This window comes from Mustela nivalis, assembly GCF_964662115.1.
Source record: "Mustela nivalis genome assembly, chromosome: 3".
Classification (NCBI taxonomy): Eukaryota; Metazoa; Chordata; class Mammalia; order Carnivora; family Mustelidae; genus Mustela; species Mustela nivalis.
Genome location: NC_139022.1, coordinates 146,570,433 through 146,589,153, shown reverse-complemented (window position 1 = coordinate 146,589,153; position 18,721 = coordinate 146,570,433). Strand labels below are relative to the sequence as shown.

The 18,721-nt window shown below is 43.8% G+C and overlaps 1 protein-coding gene across 5 annotated transcripts in view; it reads right to left on the bottom strand.

Moving 5' to 3' along the window:
• Positions 1 to 7,508, bottom strand: part of PAIP1 (poly(A) binding protein interacting protein 1) — a 31,875-nt gene extending 24,367 nt beyond the window's left edge. Inside the window, exons 1-3 of one of the 5 annotated variants that reach the window (XM_082724180.1) lie at positions 6,358 to 6,535; positions 5,965 to 6,071; positions 5,596 to 5,765 (exon numbers count right to left, since the gene is read on the bottom strand). In XM_082724180.1, coding sequence (XP_082580306.1) covers positions 5,596 to 5,694 — 99 coding nt within the window. In that variant the 5' untranslated portion in view covers positions 5,695 to 5,765; positions 5,965 to 6,071; positions 6,358 to 6,535. Of the gene's footprint in view, positions 1 to 5,595; positions 5,766 to 5,964; positions 6,072 to 6,357; positions 7,353 to 7,426 lie in introns of those variants that run through there. The other 4 variants (XM_082724179.1, XM_082724178.1, XM_082724177.1 and 1 more) reach the window with 4 other exon arrangements.
• Between the last annotated feature and the right edge of the window lie 11,213 nt (positions 7,509 to 18,721).

Genomic DNA, 18,721 nt, shown 5'->3' with positions numbered 1-18,721 from the left:
AGCTTCGTCAGTGGAACAGGTGACTCAATCTCAGGTCACGAGTTCAAGCCCAACGCTGGGTGTAGCGCTTACCAAAAATAAACAACTACAGGGAATTGATCGGAACCTGATTTTTTAAAAGATTTTATTATTTATTTGACAGACAGAGATCACAAGTAGGCAGAGAGGCAGGCATAGAGAGGCGGGAAGCAGGCTCCCCACTGAGCAGAGAGTCCACTGCAGGGCTTGATCCCAGGACGCTGAGATCATGACTTGAGCGGAAGGCAGAGGCTTAATCCACTGAGCCACCCAGGTGCCCCATCAGAACCTGTTGTTTTAAGCACAAAAGGAAGCACAGCACATTGTGGGCAGAAGAGGAGGACTCTAATGTGTTTATTTCTCTAGTACCAGATTTTTCAAATACAAATTTTGTCAGTCTTCAAAGTGGAGTTAGATGGCTTGCAAGCTGAGGAATAAAGTTTTATGTATTTTTCTTAGAATTCTGACATTAGGAGGGACATCTTTTCACAGAAGATGCTCTGAAAGCACTGCTAGAGATAGAACCCGAATCCGAAGCAGCAGGAATAAAAGGAAACTGATCACTTAGATGGTGGAATAATCAAGAAGGCGACTTCGGTTAACTGGGTTGAAGGGGGCAAGAGTGTGAAAGATAAGAGTCAACACACCATTTTTAGCCTGAGCAGCTAGTTAGAATATAAAAAAATAAGACATTTGCACAAGATAAACTCTTTTTAATATTTAAGTTTCAATGGGAGATCTTCATGAACTAGTCAAAACAAATGGAAACACAGCCAGGAGTTCAGAGGGAGAATTAGATTTCAGATATCAGTAGACAGGGAGGCAGTGGTCAGATTCTAGGTGATAGGATCACCAAGGCAGGTAATAAAATGGAAAAAAAAGAGAACTGCAAGGACCACAGTCTGAACAAAGAAGGAATGACCCGCAAAGGTTGGAAAGATGAAATACCTCCACAGTGCCCTAAGCAAAAAGTAAAAAAGTAGTCATAGAAGCAAATGCTACAGAATAATTTCACAGGTGAAATCTGAAAGAACAACAGTGGCATCCCAGGAATGAAAGCCTATGCACAGAGAGGAAAAAATTAAAATTAGTATCTTAACCATTCAGTTCGTATAAAGAGAAACTTCTAAAAGACTGAAATGGTACCCTTGGCGCCTAGCACCAGACCTGACACACTGAGACTTGTTAAACTGCACAGACCATACTGTGGTCAAGGTCTACTGGGTTGAGGGTGTAGAGCACAGATTTTCAGACCCAAAGAACACCAGGAAAGGTCACAAAAGGAAGTAGCAATTCAATTAGGGGGATCAATCAGCAGAGGTTTGAACAGTGAGAAATATATACTAAGACTGATCACTTTTACATCTTGGAGAACATCACTACTGAAAGGCCGAAGACAAACAGGCAGTAACTTGAGGGGAGTGTTCTTACAAAAATGCTGGGAGTGTGTGTGTGTGTGTGTGGTGTGTGTGTGTGTAGTAGGGGGATTTCTGTCTCTTAATAAATGCCATTTTTAAAAAAGGTTTTATTTATTCATTTGACAGAGAGAGAGAGAGAACACAAGCAGGGGGAGCAACAGAGGGAGAAGCAGGCTCCCTGTGAAGCAGGGAGCCCAATGCGGGGCTCAATCCCAGGACCCTGGGATCATGACCAGGGCTAAAGGTAGACGCTTAACCGACTGAGCTACCCAACTGCCCCTTAATAAATGCTTTATGAATTTCTATGTAGAATTTTTGGTTCTAGTAATTGACCTGTGATTAAATAATCAAGATGTAATGGTTTATCATCAGAGAAGCAGCAATAGGCAGGACAGACAGATACAGCAACTCCCTGGCAAGAAGGCACGGAGAGCAAGAAATTCTAGCAGTTGGATTAGAGGAAGGACTCTAAGATAAAAGCATTCAGAATTTTGGAAGGTTTAAGAAAGCACAACAAAAGACTATCATAAAGCCTTTTTAGAAAGAACCATGAATTCTTGGGGTGCCTGGGTGGTGCAGTGAGTTAAGCAGCCAATTCTTGGTTTCAGCTCAAGTCATCAACTCTCAGTGGTGAGATCGAGCACTGCGGTGAGCTTGAGCACTGCGGTGAGCTCTGCCCTCAGTGCAGATTCTGCTTCGGAATTTCTTGCCCTCTCCCTTGACCCTCTACCCTGTACTTGCCCACTCAATCTTTAAAAAAAAAAAAAAGCATGAATTCTTTAGAACAGATCCAGCTCAAAGATAACCAGATTTTCTTGCATATAAAAGCAGACCCAAGGCATTTTTTTTAAATGTATTTTTTTTTTAAGATTTTATTTATTTGACAGAGAGAGATCACAAGTAGGCAGAGAGGCAGGCAGAGAGGAAGGGAAGCAGGCTCCTTGCTGAGCAGAGAGCCCAAGACGGGACTCGATCCCAGGACCCCGAGATCATGATCTGAGCCGAAGGCAGCAGCTCAACACACTGAGCCACCCAGGCACCCCTAAAAATGTATTTTTAACACATTTAATGTATTAAATGTAGGTATTTTTTTAAAAAATACCTATTTTTTTTTAAAGATTTTATTTATTTATCAGAGAGAGAGAGGGAGAGAGCAAGCACTGGCAGACAGAATGGCAGGCAGAGGCAGAGAAGCAGGCTCCCTGCCCAGCAAGGAGCCCGATGCGGGACTCAATCCCAGGACGCTGGGATCATGATCTGAGCCAAAGGCAGCTGCTTTACCAACTGAGCCGCCCAGGCGTCCCGACCCAAGGCATTTTTGTCTGTTTTGTTCACTGCTGTATCTGCAGTGCTTGACTAATGGTAAATAACTACCTGTTGAACAAGTGAGTGAATTATGGCTACTACAAGGAAAAGTCTCCGTCACAACAAGACCTTATCCTAAGAGTCAAGGAAAAACAAGAATATTGCTAGTCTGTGAGCAAGTGGACAGAGAAAAATACTTAGCACTGACAGAGGTAAAAGGGTAAATGATTAAGACTAGAGAATGCACTAGAGCAGGGGGAACAAGCTTGAATGATTAGAGAATCAAGGTGGATTACAAACAAATGAGACAAGTCAGTGAGCGATTAGAGCTCATACATTCCATCTAAGGGGGCTGCCTCCATTCAGCTCCAGACCACTTTTGTTCTATCAGAGTAACAGCCCAGGGGCGCCTGGGTGGCTTGGTCGGGTAAGCAATGATTTGATTTCAGCTCAGGTCATGATCTCAGGGTGGGGAGATGGAGACCTGCCTCAGGCTCCATGCTCACCTCAGAGTCAGCTTGAGAAGCTCTCTTCCTCTTCCTGTGTCCCTCGCCCGGCTCAGGCTCCCATTCTTTCTCAGTAAGTAAGTTAAAAAAAAAAAAAAAAATAGTACAACCACATATTGGGATTTCAAGAGAAACGAGAAAATGAGATCTGCAACATCTAATTAAAGTGTTGTTAACTTATTAAAAGGAGCTCCCCCAACACTCCCCAAAAAGAAACCCACCAGGGCCAAAGTAGATACACTATAGGCCACACATGAGCCATGGGCTCCCAGTCTGCTCTGTGCTTTGCCAGACTGAACACAGAAGCAGCTCATCTAATAGAGGGTATCAAGGAATGCCTAACAGAGGACAATGGCTCAAAGTTAAGTGAACATGGCTCAGTACACTGCTCTGTAGCCCAGGAGTCACTTGAAATATGCAGAACTATGTAAACTAGTTGGTACAGAACTCTGAAAAAAAATTGCATCCCTCCTATCATAGAATGGCCCAAGTGAACAGGGAGACAAACAGAAAAGTTTTGTGGCTATTTGAAAGTAAGTACTCTTTACTGGTTTTTCAACTACTCACAGCTCTCTAATCATTCCTTTCCTGAGCCAAATACAACTTTTTGGCAAGAACCCAAGTTGTTGTCACTTCTACTTTACATGAATGACAGCCCCTTTCACCCCAAATCAACTGCTCTTCCTGCTTGCCTGTATTTTACCCTTCCCAGCCCCAAAGCTTTCTCCTGGGCAGTCTAAGATGCATGGAGTTTCTGAAACAGGAAACACAGCCCTCCCATACCTTTCCTATCAAAAAATGGAAGGAAAGCACTGCCCTTCCCACCTCCACCAAGAAGTAACAAAACAGGTGTACCACCCTTAGTTAACATGTAAATACAAATTAAAACCAGAAGTAGGTACTACACCCCCACCAAACCTTAACAAAATCCCAAATGCTGACAAGGAAGCAGAACAACTGAAAATCACACACTACTCAGTATACATTGAAACAGTCTCTTTGGAAAACTATTTGGCACTATTAAAGCTGGTTACCAGGGTGCGCTGACTTCAAGCCCCACATTAGCTGCAGAGATTTAAAAGAAAAATCTAGGGGCGCGGGGGAGGAGAAGAAGAGTTGGCTACCCTATGTCCTTTGAATTTCACTCCTAGGAATGTACCCAACAGAAACGAGGGCGAACATCCACCGACACATGGACAGACCCAGTACCCCTATTCACAAGAGCCCCCAAATGGAAACTACTCAACCGTTTATCAAGAGACAAAGAAGGAGGAAAAAAAGACAAATGGGACTATGGTATATTCACACAATGGAATGCTAGGAGAATAAGTCACCTTCAACTATGAGCTACAACATGGATTAGATGTTGAATAAAAGCGTGAAAAAGATACTCTGTAAGACTCCAATTATACAAACTTTGAAAATAGGCAAAACTTGTTAAGTCAGGATAGTAATTAACCTAGGAGAGTAGTAATGATTAGAAGGGGTTGGAAGGAGTTTGGGGGATGTAGATGATGTTCCTTTTTCTTGATTTGGATGCTGGCTGCCTGAGTGTTCACTTCGTGAAACTTTGAGTTAACCTTTATGTACATTCTTCTGTATTAAATGTCAATAAAACTAAGAAGTCAGGAAACATAAGACTTCTGCTAAAGTATCGTCATTTCTTTAACCCTCTTATGATTCCTGCCTCACTTACATACCATTGATTGCTATGTGTTTACCCAGGACATACCCCTTTCTATGGATCCCAATTGGGCTTTGTATCTTCTCCCACTCTGCCTACTTGTGATCTCTGTCAAATGAATAGATAGGATCTTTAAAAAAAAAAAAAAAAAAAAAAAAAAGAGAGAGAGAACCAGCAAACTGGTTTTATCAGAGCCGGGATGTGTAACATTAAAAAGCCCACCTCAAGTTAGTCTGCAGCAAAACCATGTTGTAGTTTACCCTAAAACTACCAATGAATATTCAGCTATCTTGCTAAAATCAAATTTAAAATCAGCTTTGCTAGGCCGTTATTCTATAGATGATGGTCCATTAAGTCTGAACACAAATCTTAGTTTTATGTGCCGACAATGCCCTTAACTATATCCTGTATTAGCCTGGAAGTATTCTACATTGGGAATACAACTGTGAGAAGAGATAAGGTCTACTCTGAATTTATATTCTGCTACTTAGACCATGGTAAATGCAAAATATAGTCCTGAATTAGTTTTGTTTCTTCAGGAGTTCAAAGAATTCACAACGTTTTTGTGTAGTAGAATGCACAGCATACTGATTAATGAAATACAGTAATAGCCACATTATCCCAGTAATATTAACTCAGAACTGCAGTAAAAAGGCCTACTTACTGTATAATTAGAAGAATAACCTGATGGGTAAAATTCAGGAGCATTCGCAGACAGCTTAGACATTAATACAGGAGCTACAACCACCTGGGGTTTAGCCATTGCTGACTCCAAGTTCTGCTGCGGGATATTATCCTGTGAACTAGGTGGAGCTCTCAGGGGCCTCGTTTGTTCTGAGAAAGGAAAAACGAGGTGTTAGACGCATTCATTCCTTTGTAGAGCAACTTACTATCTACTGGAAAACCAAATGAGAAGGGCTGGGTTTTAAGGGTTAAACAAGAACGGTCACGAATTTTAAGGTTATCGCCAGGATGTATACAGAGAGCCTGCAAAAAGAACAATAGAATTGCTTTAGCTCATCTATGGCCGTACCTGCCTCCTGAATGAATGCTTGAGGGCTTTCTTTTCGTTTCTTCTTTTTTAAGGAGTCGGGGTTGTTAAAAGAAGGGGTTGCTCGCCTAAGGTCTCCCGTTCCAGGGCTGGGAGGGGGAGGCGATTTTTACTTCCTCCCCGGACGGCAGAACTCGGAGACCGCGCACGGGGCCCCTCCCCCAGCCGGGGCGCACAAAGGATTCCTGCAGCCACCTTCCAAACCCCCTTCCGGGCCCGTTCCCACCCCGTTAACAACCGGGCCCTTCGGGGAATGCTTTCGGGGAACCGGGGGGTGGGGGGGAGGCGGAAACAGCGCGTCGAGGTCGGCGCGCGCGGAGGGCCGTGGGGAAGCGTTGGCCCAGGAGGACGGGATCCCCTAGAGCAGCTCCGTACCTGGGAGCGCCCCGGGCCGGGGAGGCCTCTGGGGGCCGGCGGGGACCTCGCACTGGGCCCCTGGCGGCGGGGCCGTCCTGGGCTGGCGCAGCGGCGGCGGCTGCAGGAAGCCCGGGGCTTTGGACTGCGGCGGCGGCTGGTGCCGCGACCGCTCCGCAGGCCCCGCTCCGTTCGGGAAACCGCCGCCCTCAGGCCCGCCCCCTCCGCGGCCCAGGCCCCGGCTCCGGCCCCGACCAGCACCTGGGGCCCGATCGAAACCGTCCGACATGCTCCTCCTCCTCCACCGCCGCCGCCGCCGCCGCCGGGGGCCGCTGCCGCTGCGCTCGGGAGAGGACGCGGGGGGAGGCGCCGCGGGCCGGCTCTCGCCGCCGCGCTCACTCGGCCCTCATGGAGGAGGAGGACGGCGGGCCTCTGCTCGGCTCCTCGGCGCTTCGGGCGGAGCGGACGGCAGCTGGAGCGCCCGCCCCCCGCGGCTGCCCTCGGCTTTTCGATTCTCCCCAAAACCCGGCTCCCCCGCCTTTCAGCGCGGCGGGGGCGAAGGCGGGTCACAGCGGCCCCCCGCGGCCCGGAGGCCCCGGGCGCGCCCGCCGCGTCTGCTCCGGTTCGCGGCCGGCTGGGAGCCGCGGCCCAGCAGGCCGCCCGGCGAGCGGCGTCCCGGCCTCCAGACAGCCCTGTTAGCCGCGGGGGCCCGGCGGGAAGGGGAGCATCTCGTCCCCGCCGCCCGGCCGAGGCCAGAGAGGGGCGCTTACCCCAGGCGGGCCCGACCTACGCGGTGGTTCTCAGGAGAGAAGTGCGAGACTGACGGTTGATGCCAGGAAAATAAAAATACGGGGGGAGGGGGCGTGGAGGCAGCGCCAGGGTTCGCGGACGCGCAGCTCCGTGGGCGCGCAGGTGTGCTCAATGACCCGGCGCCGGGCCGCCGGAGGACTGGTCGGGAAGGAGGGCCCCGGGACAACCTCTGCCACCTGCCCGGCTGGCCGCGGCGAAGGGAAGCAGGAACACGCTCAAAATGCACCCCCTCCCCCGCCCCTTTCAATTCAGGGCAGGTATTTATCCTGGTAGGCTTTACCTAAGGTGCCCAGGCTTCAGTCTTCTCCCTTTTCTCTTCCCGTCCAGAAACGTTCAGGAAATGCAGTACCTTTCAATGAAATTCCCCTCTTTTTCGTCGACTGCTAGATCTGTCCAATAAAAATATAGTGCGAGCATAAATGCAAGCCACTTATGTAATTACAAATTTTCTAGAAGCCACATTAACGAGTGAAAAAACAGGTGAAATTATTTTTAATCTATTTTACTTACCCCAATTTATACAAAATGGTAGCATTTCGACATATAACGAGTACAAAAATATTAATGAACTGTTTTCCCTTTTTTGGTACTAATCAAAATCCACTGTGTATTCCACACTTTCAGTATGTCCCCGTTGGAATTAGGCACTTTTCAAGAGCTCGGTAGGCACATGTGGCTAGTGGCTACCGCATTGCACAACAAAGTTCTAGGCGTGATTTATCTGTAAATAATTGTTTTTGTCAGGACTGGCAGTGATGAAGCCAAGAGAAGGATGAATATAAGTAGTGAGAAGAAGAAAAAATTTCTTTACGGTTATATGGACACATCCTCACAAACTTCAACTGTGGCCCTTTATATTAAGCTGGGTTTAATGTTTTCAATCTTGTCATCTTGAGAATCATTTCCATAGGAACAAAACTCTTGTTAATCGTTTTCTCTTCATGCTAATAAGAAAAAAATAACATCTTTACCTAAATGAGTGAGAAGATTGACTTTAATGAGGGCAATCATAAATAAATGATTCATGCTGTTGGTTATTGACAACAATAATGAAGGCAGGGAAGGAAGCCAAAAAAAGTGTGGTTCCTTGGTGTAGAGAAAGAATGTGGGCCAAAGCTTGGTTTAGATCACGGTCTTGAACCACCCCCCTTTTTTTTTTAATTTATTTTTTCAGTGTTCCAAGATTCATTGAGGTCTTGACCTTAATGCCTTTGTGATCCTGGGTAAGCTAGGGATTTGGCATCTCTGAGCCTCATTTCCCTTATCTTTAAAATAATGAGTATGTTGTAGCACTCAGCATATATTACAAAGACAAGATTACAATGTAAAAATTAGATGAGGTGATATTCATCACATTAAAATCCATTCTTTTGGGGGGCGCCTGAGTGGCTCAGTCAGTTGAGCATCTGTCTTTGGCTCCCGGTCATGATACCAGGGTCCTGGGATCCAGCTCCACATGGGGCTCCCTGCTCAGCAGGGAGTCTGCTTCTCCCTCTATATCTGCCCCTCTCCCCCTAGTGTGCTCACGCTCTCTCTCAAATAAATAAAATCTTAAAAAAAAAAAAATCCATTCTTTTATGTAGTAATCAGTCACTTCTTACCAGGGCTTTTCAATAGGAAAGACAAAATGTATACTGAGACACAGTGAGAGTGAGTTATCCTGATGTTCCACTGAACCAGATGCCCTTCTCTTATCTCAGGCTTTTGTTTGCATTCATCACCCTTTTGTTTTCCTTAGAACTTTGATGATGACTAACACTTTTTTTATTTGAGAGTAACTCTACTCAGCATCCACAGTAACATCAGGATATCTTTATAGCCACCTTTTGTTAGATAAGGTGGTTAATTGCGATGTTATCCTTCTCCCAATTTACTGTATGTAACTTTAGCCCTATTCTTATGAGATGGGAAAGGTGGCCTTAGAGATAACATAGACAGATTTAGCTTCATTATAATAACACTAGCTAATATTTAGTATCCACCAGCCACTGTTTCAAGAGCATTATTTTATCATTTTATTTAACCCTCACATCCTGTGAGACATGCATTCCAATTATCCTCATTTTACAGAAAAGGGGTCAAGATACTGCAAGGACTGTATCCATCCGGGGAATGTTACAGGGCTAAATGGAGGTGGTAAGTAATGTAAAAACCCCAAGAGGCCAGGGACACCTGTCTGGTTCAGTTGGTAGAGCATGCAAATCCTTTTTTTTTTTTTAAAGAGAGGGAAAGGAAAGGTGTGGGGAGGGAAAGAGAGAATCTTAAGCAGGCTGTAGACACCCAGACACCTTGTTAGAGCATGCAACTCTTGATCTTGCACTAGTGAATTGGAGTCCCACACTCAGGAGAAAGAGTCCTTTTAAAAAATGCCAGGTCACACACACACACAAACGTAAGTACCATATAGGACTCTCCAGAGAGAATCATCAAAAAAGCTCCTTCTCTACATTTATGACTTTCTTATTGATTTATGAGGGCTATGAGGGTAGAACTAAATTTGGAGAGTTGGAAAATGTGTTACAATATAGGAAAAGGACCGGCTATAAACTATGGAAAGGATTTGTTTCTTTAAACTGGGTTTGAAAGATGTTTCGCAGGAGGACTTACCCAAGCTGTCTAGTCTTAAATGCTTCCCTTATGATAGTTGTACTTTGGAAAAACTGTGTCTTGGTACTTAGCATGCTAGATTGTTAATATTTGGTCTATTCCTTATTTGGTCTAGTCTCTATCTTCTTCATTAAACTACTTCTGAAGTCAGAGGACACTTTTTTTTTTTTTTTAAGTAACCTGTACACCTATTGTGGACCTTGAACTCACAACCCCGATATCAAGAGTTGCATGCTCCATTGACTGAGCCTGCCAGGCACCCCAACCAGAGGACATCTTTTCATCTCTATACCCTTAGATCTTAGCTGAGTACTTGGTACACAATAGGCTTTTAATCGTAATAGGAATCACATGCAATACTGCTTTTCCTTGGGTCACTAGTATAGTGATGATAAAAAAAGTGGGGGGCGCCTGTGTGGCTCAGTGGGTTAAGCCTCTGCCTTTGGCTCAGATCATGATCTCCAGGTCCTAGGATGGAGCCCCGCATCCCGGCTCAGTGGGGAGCCTGCTTCCCCCCTCACCCGCCTCCCCGCACCCCCCCCCCCACTTCTCTGTCTACTTGTGATCTCTGTCAAATAAATAAATAAGATCTTTTTTAAAAAGGCTGGTTTTCTTTTATAGTTTTTGAAAGATTTAAATTAAATATTTTTTAAAAAGAAGATTGGTGGGGTGCCTGGGTGGCTCAGTGAGTTAAAGCCTCTGTCTTTGGCTCAGGTCATGATCTCAGGGTCCTGGAACGGAGCCCCACATTGGGCTCTCTGCTCAGCGGGGAACCTGCTTCCCTTCTCTCTCTCTGCCTGCCTCTCTGCCTACTTGTGATCTTTGTCTGTCAAATAAATAAATCAATTCTTAAAAAAAAAAAAAGAAGATTGGTTTTAATAAACAAAGCGGAACTTAATGGCTTCAAGATCATCATTGGACAATATAGGAGTAGACAGTGCAGCCTTTCAAATCCAGCTAATAGGAGAAAGTTTTCATAAATATAGGGGAGAAAATATTTGCAAGCCATATGTTGACAAAAGATTTATATCTAGAGGTGCCTGGGTGGCTTGGTTGGTTGGGCGTCTACCTTCAGCTCAGGTCATGACCTCAGGGTCCTGGGCTACAACCTCAGCAGGGAGCCTACCTCTCCCTCTGCCCCTCCCCCCACCCGCACTGATGCTCTCTCTCTCAAATAAATAAACAAAGTCTTCAAAAAAAAAAAAAGACTTGTATCTAGAATATATGAAGAACTCTCAAAACCCAGCTGTGAAAGAATAATCCAGTTAAGAAATGGGCAAAATACATGAATAGATATTTCACTGATGAGAATATACAGATGGCATTTAAGAATAGAGGGAAAAATGTTCAACTTCATTGGGTATCAGGTAAATGAAAATTAAAACCTCAATGAGATTTCATTGCCTACTTATCACAATGGTTAAAGTAGAAAATACTGACAATACCAAATGCTTGCAAGAATGTAGAGAAACTAGACACTGAGTCACTCATACTTTACTGGTGGGAATATAAAATTGGTATAATCATTCTAGAAACTAGTTTCTGACAGTTTCCTTAAAAATCATACATATAACTATTATACAACCCAGAAATTGCACTCCAGGATATTTGTGATAGTTAACTTTATGTGTCAATTTGACTGGTCCATGGGATGCCCAGATATCTGGTTGAACATTTTTTTCTGGGAATGTGCATAAGGGTGCTCCTGAAAGATTAGCATTCAAACCAGTAGACTTGAGTAAACAAGATGGTTCTCCCCAATGTGTCATTTTATCCATTGAGGGCCTAAAGAGAGCAAAAGGAGAAGGAAGGGAGAATTCCATCCCCCCGTCTGATTGCTTGGGCTAGGACACTGGTCTTTTGGCCTTGGACTGAAACTTACACCATTGGTGCTCTTGTTTCCAGGCCTTCAGACATGGACTGGAACTATACCACTAGCTTCCCTAGAGCCCCAGCTGCAAACAGAAATCATGGGTCGTTTCAGCCCTCACGATCATGTGAAACAAATTTGAGGATTGGTTTTGAGTATTACAGTGTCATGGAATTTGCCTGCGAGTAGGTTTCCTTTCTATTTTCCTTTTAGAATGGGAATGTTTGTCTTATGCTTGTCCCACCATTATGTTTTGGAAACACATAACTTCACAGCTGGAAAGGAATTTTGCCTCAGGATGAATGATAACTTGAATCTCATCCATATCTGATTTAATCTTATTTATTTATTTATTTATTTATTTAATATTTAGTAGGTTCTACACCCCGTATGGAACCCAATGTGGGGCTTGAACTCATGATCATGAGATCAAGACGTAAGCTGAGATCAAGAGTTGGATGTTCAACAAGTTGAGTCACCCAGAGGCCCCTAGATAATATTTAGATGAAATTTTAGACTTTAGTTTTTAGACATGGTGCTGGAATGAATTAAAATTTTGGGGGCTCTTGGGATGGAATGACTGTATTTTGCATGTCAGAATTTTTTTTTAAGATTTTATTTATTTATTTGACAGACAGAGATCACAAGTAAGCAGAGAGGCAGGCAGAGAGAGAGGGGAAGCAGGCCCCCCACTGAGCAGAGAGCCTGATGCAGGGCTCGATCCCAGAACCCTGGGATCATGACCTGAGCGGAAAGCAGAGGCTTTAACCCACTGAGCCACCCAGGCGCCCCCAGAATTTTTTAAGAAGGGCAGAATGCTATGAATGTTTGTGTCTCCTCCAAATTCATATGTGAAAACTGTAATTCCCATTATGATGATATTTGGAGGTAATTAGGTTTAGACGAGGTCATGATGAAAGAACCTTCTCTTTGGTCCTCTTGCACTTATAAGAAAAGGAAGAGACCGGAGACCTCTGTCTTTGTACCATGTGAAAACACAGCAAAAAGATGGTCATCTGCAAACCAGGAAGAGGGTTCTCACCAAAACCTGGCCATACTGGCACTTGATTTTGGACTTCCCAGCCTCTAAAACTGTGAGAAATAAATTTGTTCTTTAATCCACCCAGTCTGTGGTATTTTGTTAAAGCAGCTCAAACTAAGCATTTTTCCCAAAGAAATGAAGATTTATGTTCACACAAAACCCTGTACCCAAATTTTAGTCACAGCTTCATTCATACTATTCCCAAACTGGAAACAACCTACATGTTCTTTAATGGATGAATGGTTAAACTGTGGTGCATAGAATACTACTCAACAAGAAGAAGGACAACTCCTGAGGCACATAACTTTGACAGTTCTTGCAGGAATTATACTGAGTGGGGGAAAAAACCAGTCTCAAACAGCTATTATGTGATTCCATTTATACAACCTTGAAATGACAAAATTATAAAGATAGAAAATAGCTTAGTGGTTCCCAGGGATTAAGGAGGGGCTGCGGTTCAGAAGGAAGTAGTGTGGCTACTAAAAGGGTAGATATTATGAGGAATCTTTGTAATGGAATTATTTTGTTCTTGACTATGGTGGGGGTCACGTGAATCTACATATATGACCAAATTGCATAGAACGAAATACATGTATGTATGCAGACACATGCACAAATGAGTGCATGTAGAACTGAGGTAGGCATACTGTCAATTTCCTGAATATGATATTGTATTTATGGAAAATTATGTAAGATACTACCATGGGAGGAAGCGGGGTAAAGAGTAAATAAGATCTCTCCGTATTCTTTCTTTCTTTCTTTCTTTCTTTTTTTAGGTTTATTTATTTCAGAGAGAGAGTGAGTACAAGTGGGAGGGGTAGAGGGAGAGGGTGAGAGATTTGTAAGCAGACTCTGTACAGACCCCAATGTGAGGGGCACCTGGGTGGCTCAGTAGGTTAAAGCCTCTGCCTTCGGCTCGGGTCATGATCCCAGGGTCCTGGGATGGAGCCCCACATCGGGCTCTCTGCTCAGTGGGGAGCCTGCTTCCTCCTCTCTCTCTCTGCCTGCCTCTCTGCCTACTTGTGATCTGTCTGTCAAATAAATAAATAAAAATCTTAAAAACAAAACAAAACAAAAACAAAAACCAGACCCCAATGTGAGTCTCCATCTTGAACCCTGATCTGAAACCAAGAGCCGGATACTTAACCAACCACACCAGCCATGTGGCCCTCTCCATATTATTTCTCAAAACTGTTTGTAAATCTGAATTATCTCTAAATAAAAAGTTTTAAAAACTGAACACATATAAATAAACCTTGTTCCATCTGTTTGGTTTTTTTTAAAAGATTTTATTTATTTTTATTTGACAGAGAGAGACAGTGAGAGAGGGAACATAAGCAGGGGGAGTGGAAGAGGGAGAACCAGGCTTCCCGCTGAGCAGGGACCCTGGTGTGGGACTCCATCCCAGGACTCTGGGATCATGACCCAAACTGAAGACAAATGCTTAACGACTGAGTCACCCAGGTGCCCCAACCTTGTTCCACCTCATCCCATTACTTCCTACATTTTCCTAGCTAGTTCAGTTCACTCCTCCCCATCCAAATTATCATTGCAATGTATATATCATAAATTAGTGGGGGGGGGATATTAAGTATTAGCTGACATGTTTGTTGTATTAGTTGACATCTTGGGTCTCTTTTGTGTAAATTATCTTCCACTCCTATATGAAATTTAGTCCCAGCCAGTCAGGACTTGACTCCCATCTGGATCAAGGCTCCAGTCTATCTTTGAGTCTGAGATAGCAAGGAATGCTGCTTAGGATTTCCCCAACATCTGGTATGCTTACTTGTTTAATGTTGATCTCTTAGCTGAACTAGAATTCCATGAGGACAGAAATTCATTCACTCACTTATTCATTCATCCAGTAAAAAAATTTTTTTTTTCTTTAAGTAGGCTTCATGCCTAATGGGGGGCCCAACACAGGGCTGGAGCTCACGACCCTGAAATCAAGACCTGAGCTGAGATCAAGAGTTAGATGCTTAACTGACTGAGCCACCCAGGAGCCCCTCACTCAGTAAATATTTATTGCATGTCTGCTCTGTGCTGGACACTGTTCTAGAGCTGAGGATAAAGAGGGGTGTGAGATTAGTAGCTGCGAGGTGTCTGAGACTAGAAGCGGGAAGACCTGTGATGGTTGTAGCAGAAATTCCAGAGGGAATGATGATGATGATTAAGTTAGTAATAGCGGGGCTGGAGAGAAGGGCCAAATTCAAGAAATGTTTCTGAAAAGCTGACAGATGTATGCAAGGCTTACTAAGAAGCCAGAAATAGGGATGACTCCCAGGATTCTGGCTTTGATCCTTCAGTTTCCAAAAGAGGGCATACCAGAGGGGGGCAGGTTCAGCGAAAAAGGGGACACTTGCTAGCTCCATTTCGGACATTTCATTTAACACCTGGTGCATCCAAGTGGAATTGTTCAGGGGATAGGTAAATTCTGGAGTTAGGGGTCAGAGGAATGTTGCCTAGCATTAGATATCTGAGAGCTGAAGCCATAGAGGAAATAAGATAACTCAGGGAAAGTGAACAGAGGCAGAAGAGGAAAGAGAAGCATACATTTAACGGCTGTTATTATATGAAGAAGAGGGATCTGCATATTCTGTTTACATAGGGCTAAACCTGAGAGAAGCCTCGAGAACAGAATGTAAAAAGGAGAGGGCCCTGGGGCACCTGAGTGGCTCAATCAGTGAAGGGTCTGCCTTTGGCTCTGGTCATGATCTCAGACTCCCTGCTCAGCAGGGAGTCTGCTTCTCTCTGCCCCTGCCTCTACTCACTACTCATTCTCTCTCTCTCTCTCTCTCTCTCTGTCTCTCTCAAATAAATGAATAATATCTTTTTTTTTTTTTTTAAAGGTGGAGGGGATGGCCCAAGAGTGTCATACGTTACAGAGAAGCCAAATAAAAGGATTCTGAAGGAGTCCTAAGTAGGATTCTGTAAGAAGGCCCCTTCTCTGAGCCCGAGCCCTCTAGTCGCCTCTGCAGGTCCATCCTGCCTATAGCTACTGACCCGCTGGACAGCAACTGCCTCTGGGAACCAAGGCCCCCTTCGTCCTGTGATCTTCCAATTATCTATCTAAATTTGCTTTTTGAGAAGAACAATAACAACAATAATAGTTAATATTTAGCACTTAGTGCATTCTAAGTAAAAACACTTTACATGAGTTATCTCATTTTAATTAGCTCATTTCATCTTTCAAACAACCCTGTGAGGCAGGTACTATCACTTTCCTCGTGTTGTAGATGAAAACACTGAGACTGAGAGAGCTTAATTAACTTGCCTAAGATCACAGAAATAGTGAGCAACCCAGTTCTGCGAAGTGCGGAGTCCACAAGCTGAAACAATTCTACACTTTATCTCCAGAATAAGTGGGTCAGAGAGATGCAAATATCCTACTCTATTTGAATTCTATTTCTTACCGTAAATTAATAAATAGGCATTCTCACGAAATTTGCAAATGGAATAATATAGATTTGCGAGTGATTTGGCTACAAGCCGTTGTCAGTATTAGGAAGCATTGACAGCTCTAAATCTGCCAGTGATATAAATGGGAGAGATATGTGAAGTTTGTAAGGCAAGGATATTACAGATGTTTTGTCACCGTTATATTTTCTTTTTTATTTTAAAGATGGGAGAAAGATGATTTGTTAGCTAAGGACAGTGAGGGGAGAAAGGAAAACATCAGGAGGAAGGAGGGAACTAAGGGAACAAAGGACAAGAGGAAGAGGCCCCAAGAAATTAAAAATAGAGCTTCCCTATGACCCTGCAATTGCACTCCTGGGTATTTACCCCAAAGATACAGATGTCGTGAAAAGAAGGGCCATCTGTACCCCAATGTTCATAGCAGCAATGGCCACGGTCGCCAAACTATGGAAAGAACCAAGATGCCCTTCAATGGACGAATGGATAAGGAAGATGTGGTCCATATACACTATGGAGTATTATGCCTCCATCAGAAAGGATGAATACCCAACTTTTGTAGCAACATGGACGGGACTGGAAGAGATTATGCTGAGTGAAATAAGTCAAGCAGAGAGAGTCAATTATCATATGGTTTCACTTATTTGTGGAGCATAGCAAATATCATGGAGGATAAGGGGTGTTAGAGAGGAGAAGGCAGTTGGGGTAAATTGGAAAGGGAGGTGAACCATGAGAGACTATGGACTCTGAAAAACAATCTGAGGGGTTTGAAGTGGCGGGGGGTGGGGGGGGTGGGAGGTTGGGGTACCAGGTGGTGGGTATTATAGAGGGCACGGATTGCATGGGTGTGGTGAAAAAATAATGAATACTGTTTTTCTGAAAATAAATAAATCAATTTAATTAAAAAAAAAAAAGAGGAAGAGGCTCGTCACAAATTCAGAGTACAGGTGGCAGAAATAACTTCAGATGGAGGAAAGCTTTTTCCACTAAGAAATGGAAGCAGATGCAGAGAAATTGCAGGAGAAGGAGGGTGCTGGAAACTTAAGATGATCTCCACGTTCTCAGTAAAAACGGAGGAGAGGTCTTTACCTTGAAGGTGGGAGACATAAAAAGGGGGAGTTTGAGGAAAGCGCGACGGTTGCAAATGCTGCTCTGGGAAAGGAAGCTGCTTCAGAAGAGGGCCAGTTCACAGAATTCCTGGGGGCCGCAAAAAAGTCCAGCCGGGGTTGGAGACCAGGGATTTGCAGGGGCAATGTTCTGAACAATTTTGTGATTTTCCTCTAGCAGCTCTTGACGACCTGATGTAGGAATCGAGCAGTCTGTTCCTGGGAGTGAAATTTCATTATGCGGTTAAAGCAGGAGAGTAAAGTCAGAAGGGGTTGAGGGGCTGCTCATGGCTTAAGCTACATAGAGAAAGGATTGAAAATGAAAGATGAATGATAGATTGGAAGGAAAAGGGAATCAAGAGTCAGAAAGAAGGGAGTCCGAAAGAAAGAAAGTGGTGGTCAGAACATGAGATCTGAGTTGAAATTTTTAGAGGAAGTTCTAGGTGAATAATTACAATGGGCAACATTCTACTAATTGCACAGTTCCAAGAATTGAACCGAAGTGCTTGCTGGCTAGCAACGAGATAATGTAATAGCTAGAAATGCTATTTTCAGGCTCCAAATATGGCATTCAAAAGACAATTAGGAACATCAATATTTAATGTATAAATATCAAATAAGAGATCTTTTGGTACTGATGTGTTCTATTTTCCCAGCTCTCTGCCACAGTCTATGTACTGCTCTTTTGGTTGGCGCAAGGCCAGTATGGTCGATCTTTGAACAACATGGATTTGAACTATGCAGGCCCACTTATACACAGATTTTTTTCAATAAATATAATATGGTACTGTACATATATTTCCTTATCATTTCCTTTTTTCTAGGTTACTTTATTATAAGAATACAGCATAAAATACAGATAATATACAAAGCATATGTTAATTGTTTATATTATTGGTAAGGCTTCTGGTCAACAGTAGGCTTTTAGTTAAGTTTTGGGGGAGTCAAAGTTATATGCAGATTTTCAATTATGGGGGGTGGGAGAGGGTCAATGCTCCTAACCCCTACATTTTTCAAGGGTCAACTGAATCTTCTTTCTGTTTCAACTCTTACAGGGCACTCACAATGTTTTTCTTCCTCTTAACAAATATGTGTTGACTGCCTAATGACACATAGCTTCGTGACCCCGAGATCAAGAGTTGTAACCTCCTGGGTGCCTGGGTGTCTCTGTCAGTAAGCATCTGCTTGTGTCTCAGGTCACGATCCAATCCGGGGGTCCTGAGATGAGTCCCCATGTCCCGGCTCCCTGGTCAGTGAGGAGCCTGCTTCTCCCTCCCCACCCCACCCCCATTCCTGTTCATTCTCTCTTCCTCTCTCTCTCTCTCTGTCAGGAATTTAAAAAAGAAAGAAAGAAAGAGAGTTGCATTCTCCTTCAACTAAGCCAGCCATGTACCCCTGCCCATTTTCTATTTGGATTTTTTAAGAACTGTTGAGTTTTGAGGGTTCTTTATATATTCTACATATGCACCCTTTGTAGATAAGTGTTTTGCAAATATTTTCTCCCATTCTTTTCTTTTCTTTCTTTTTTTTTTTAAA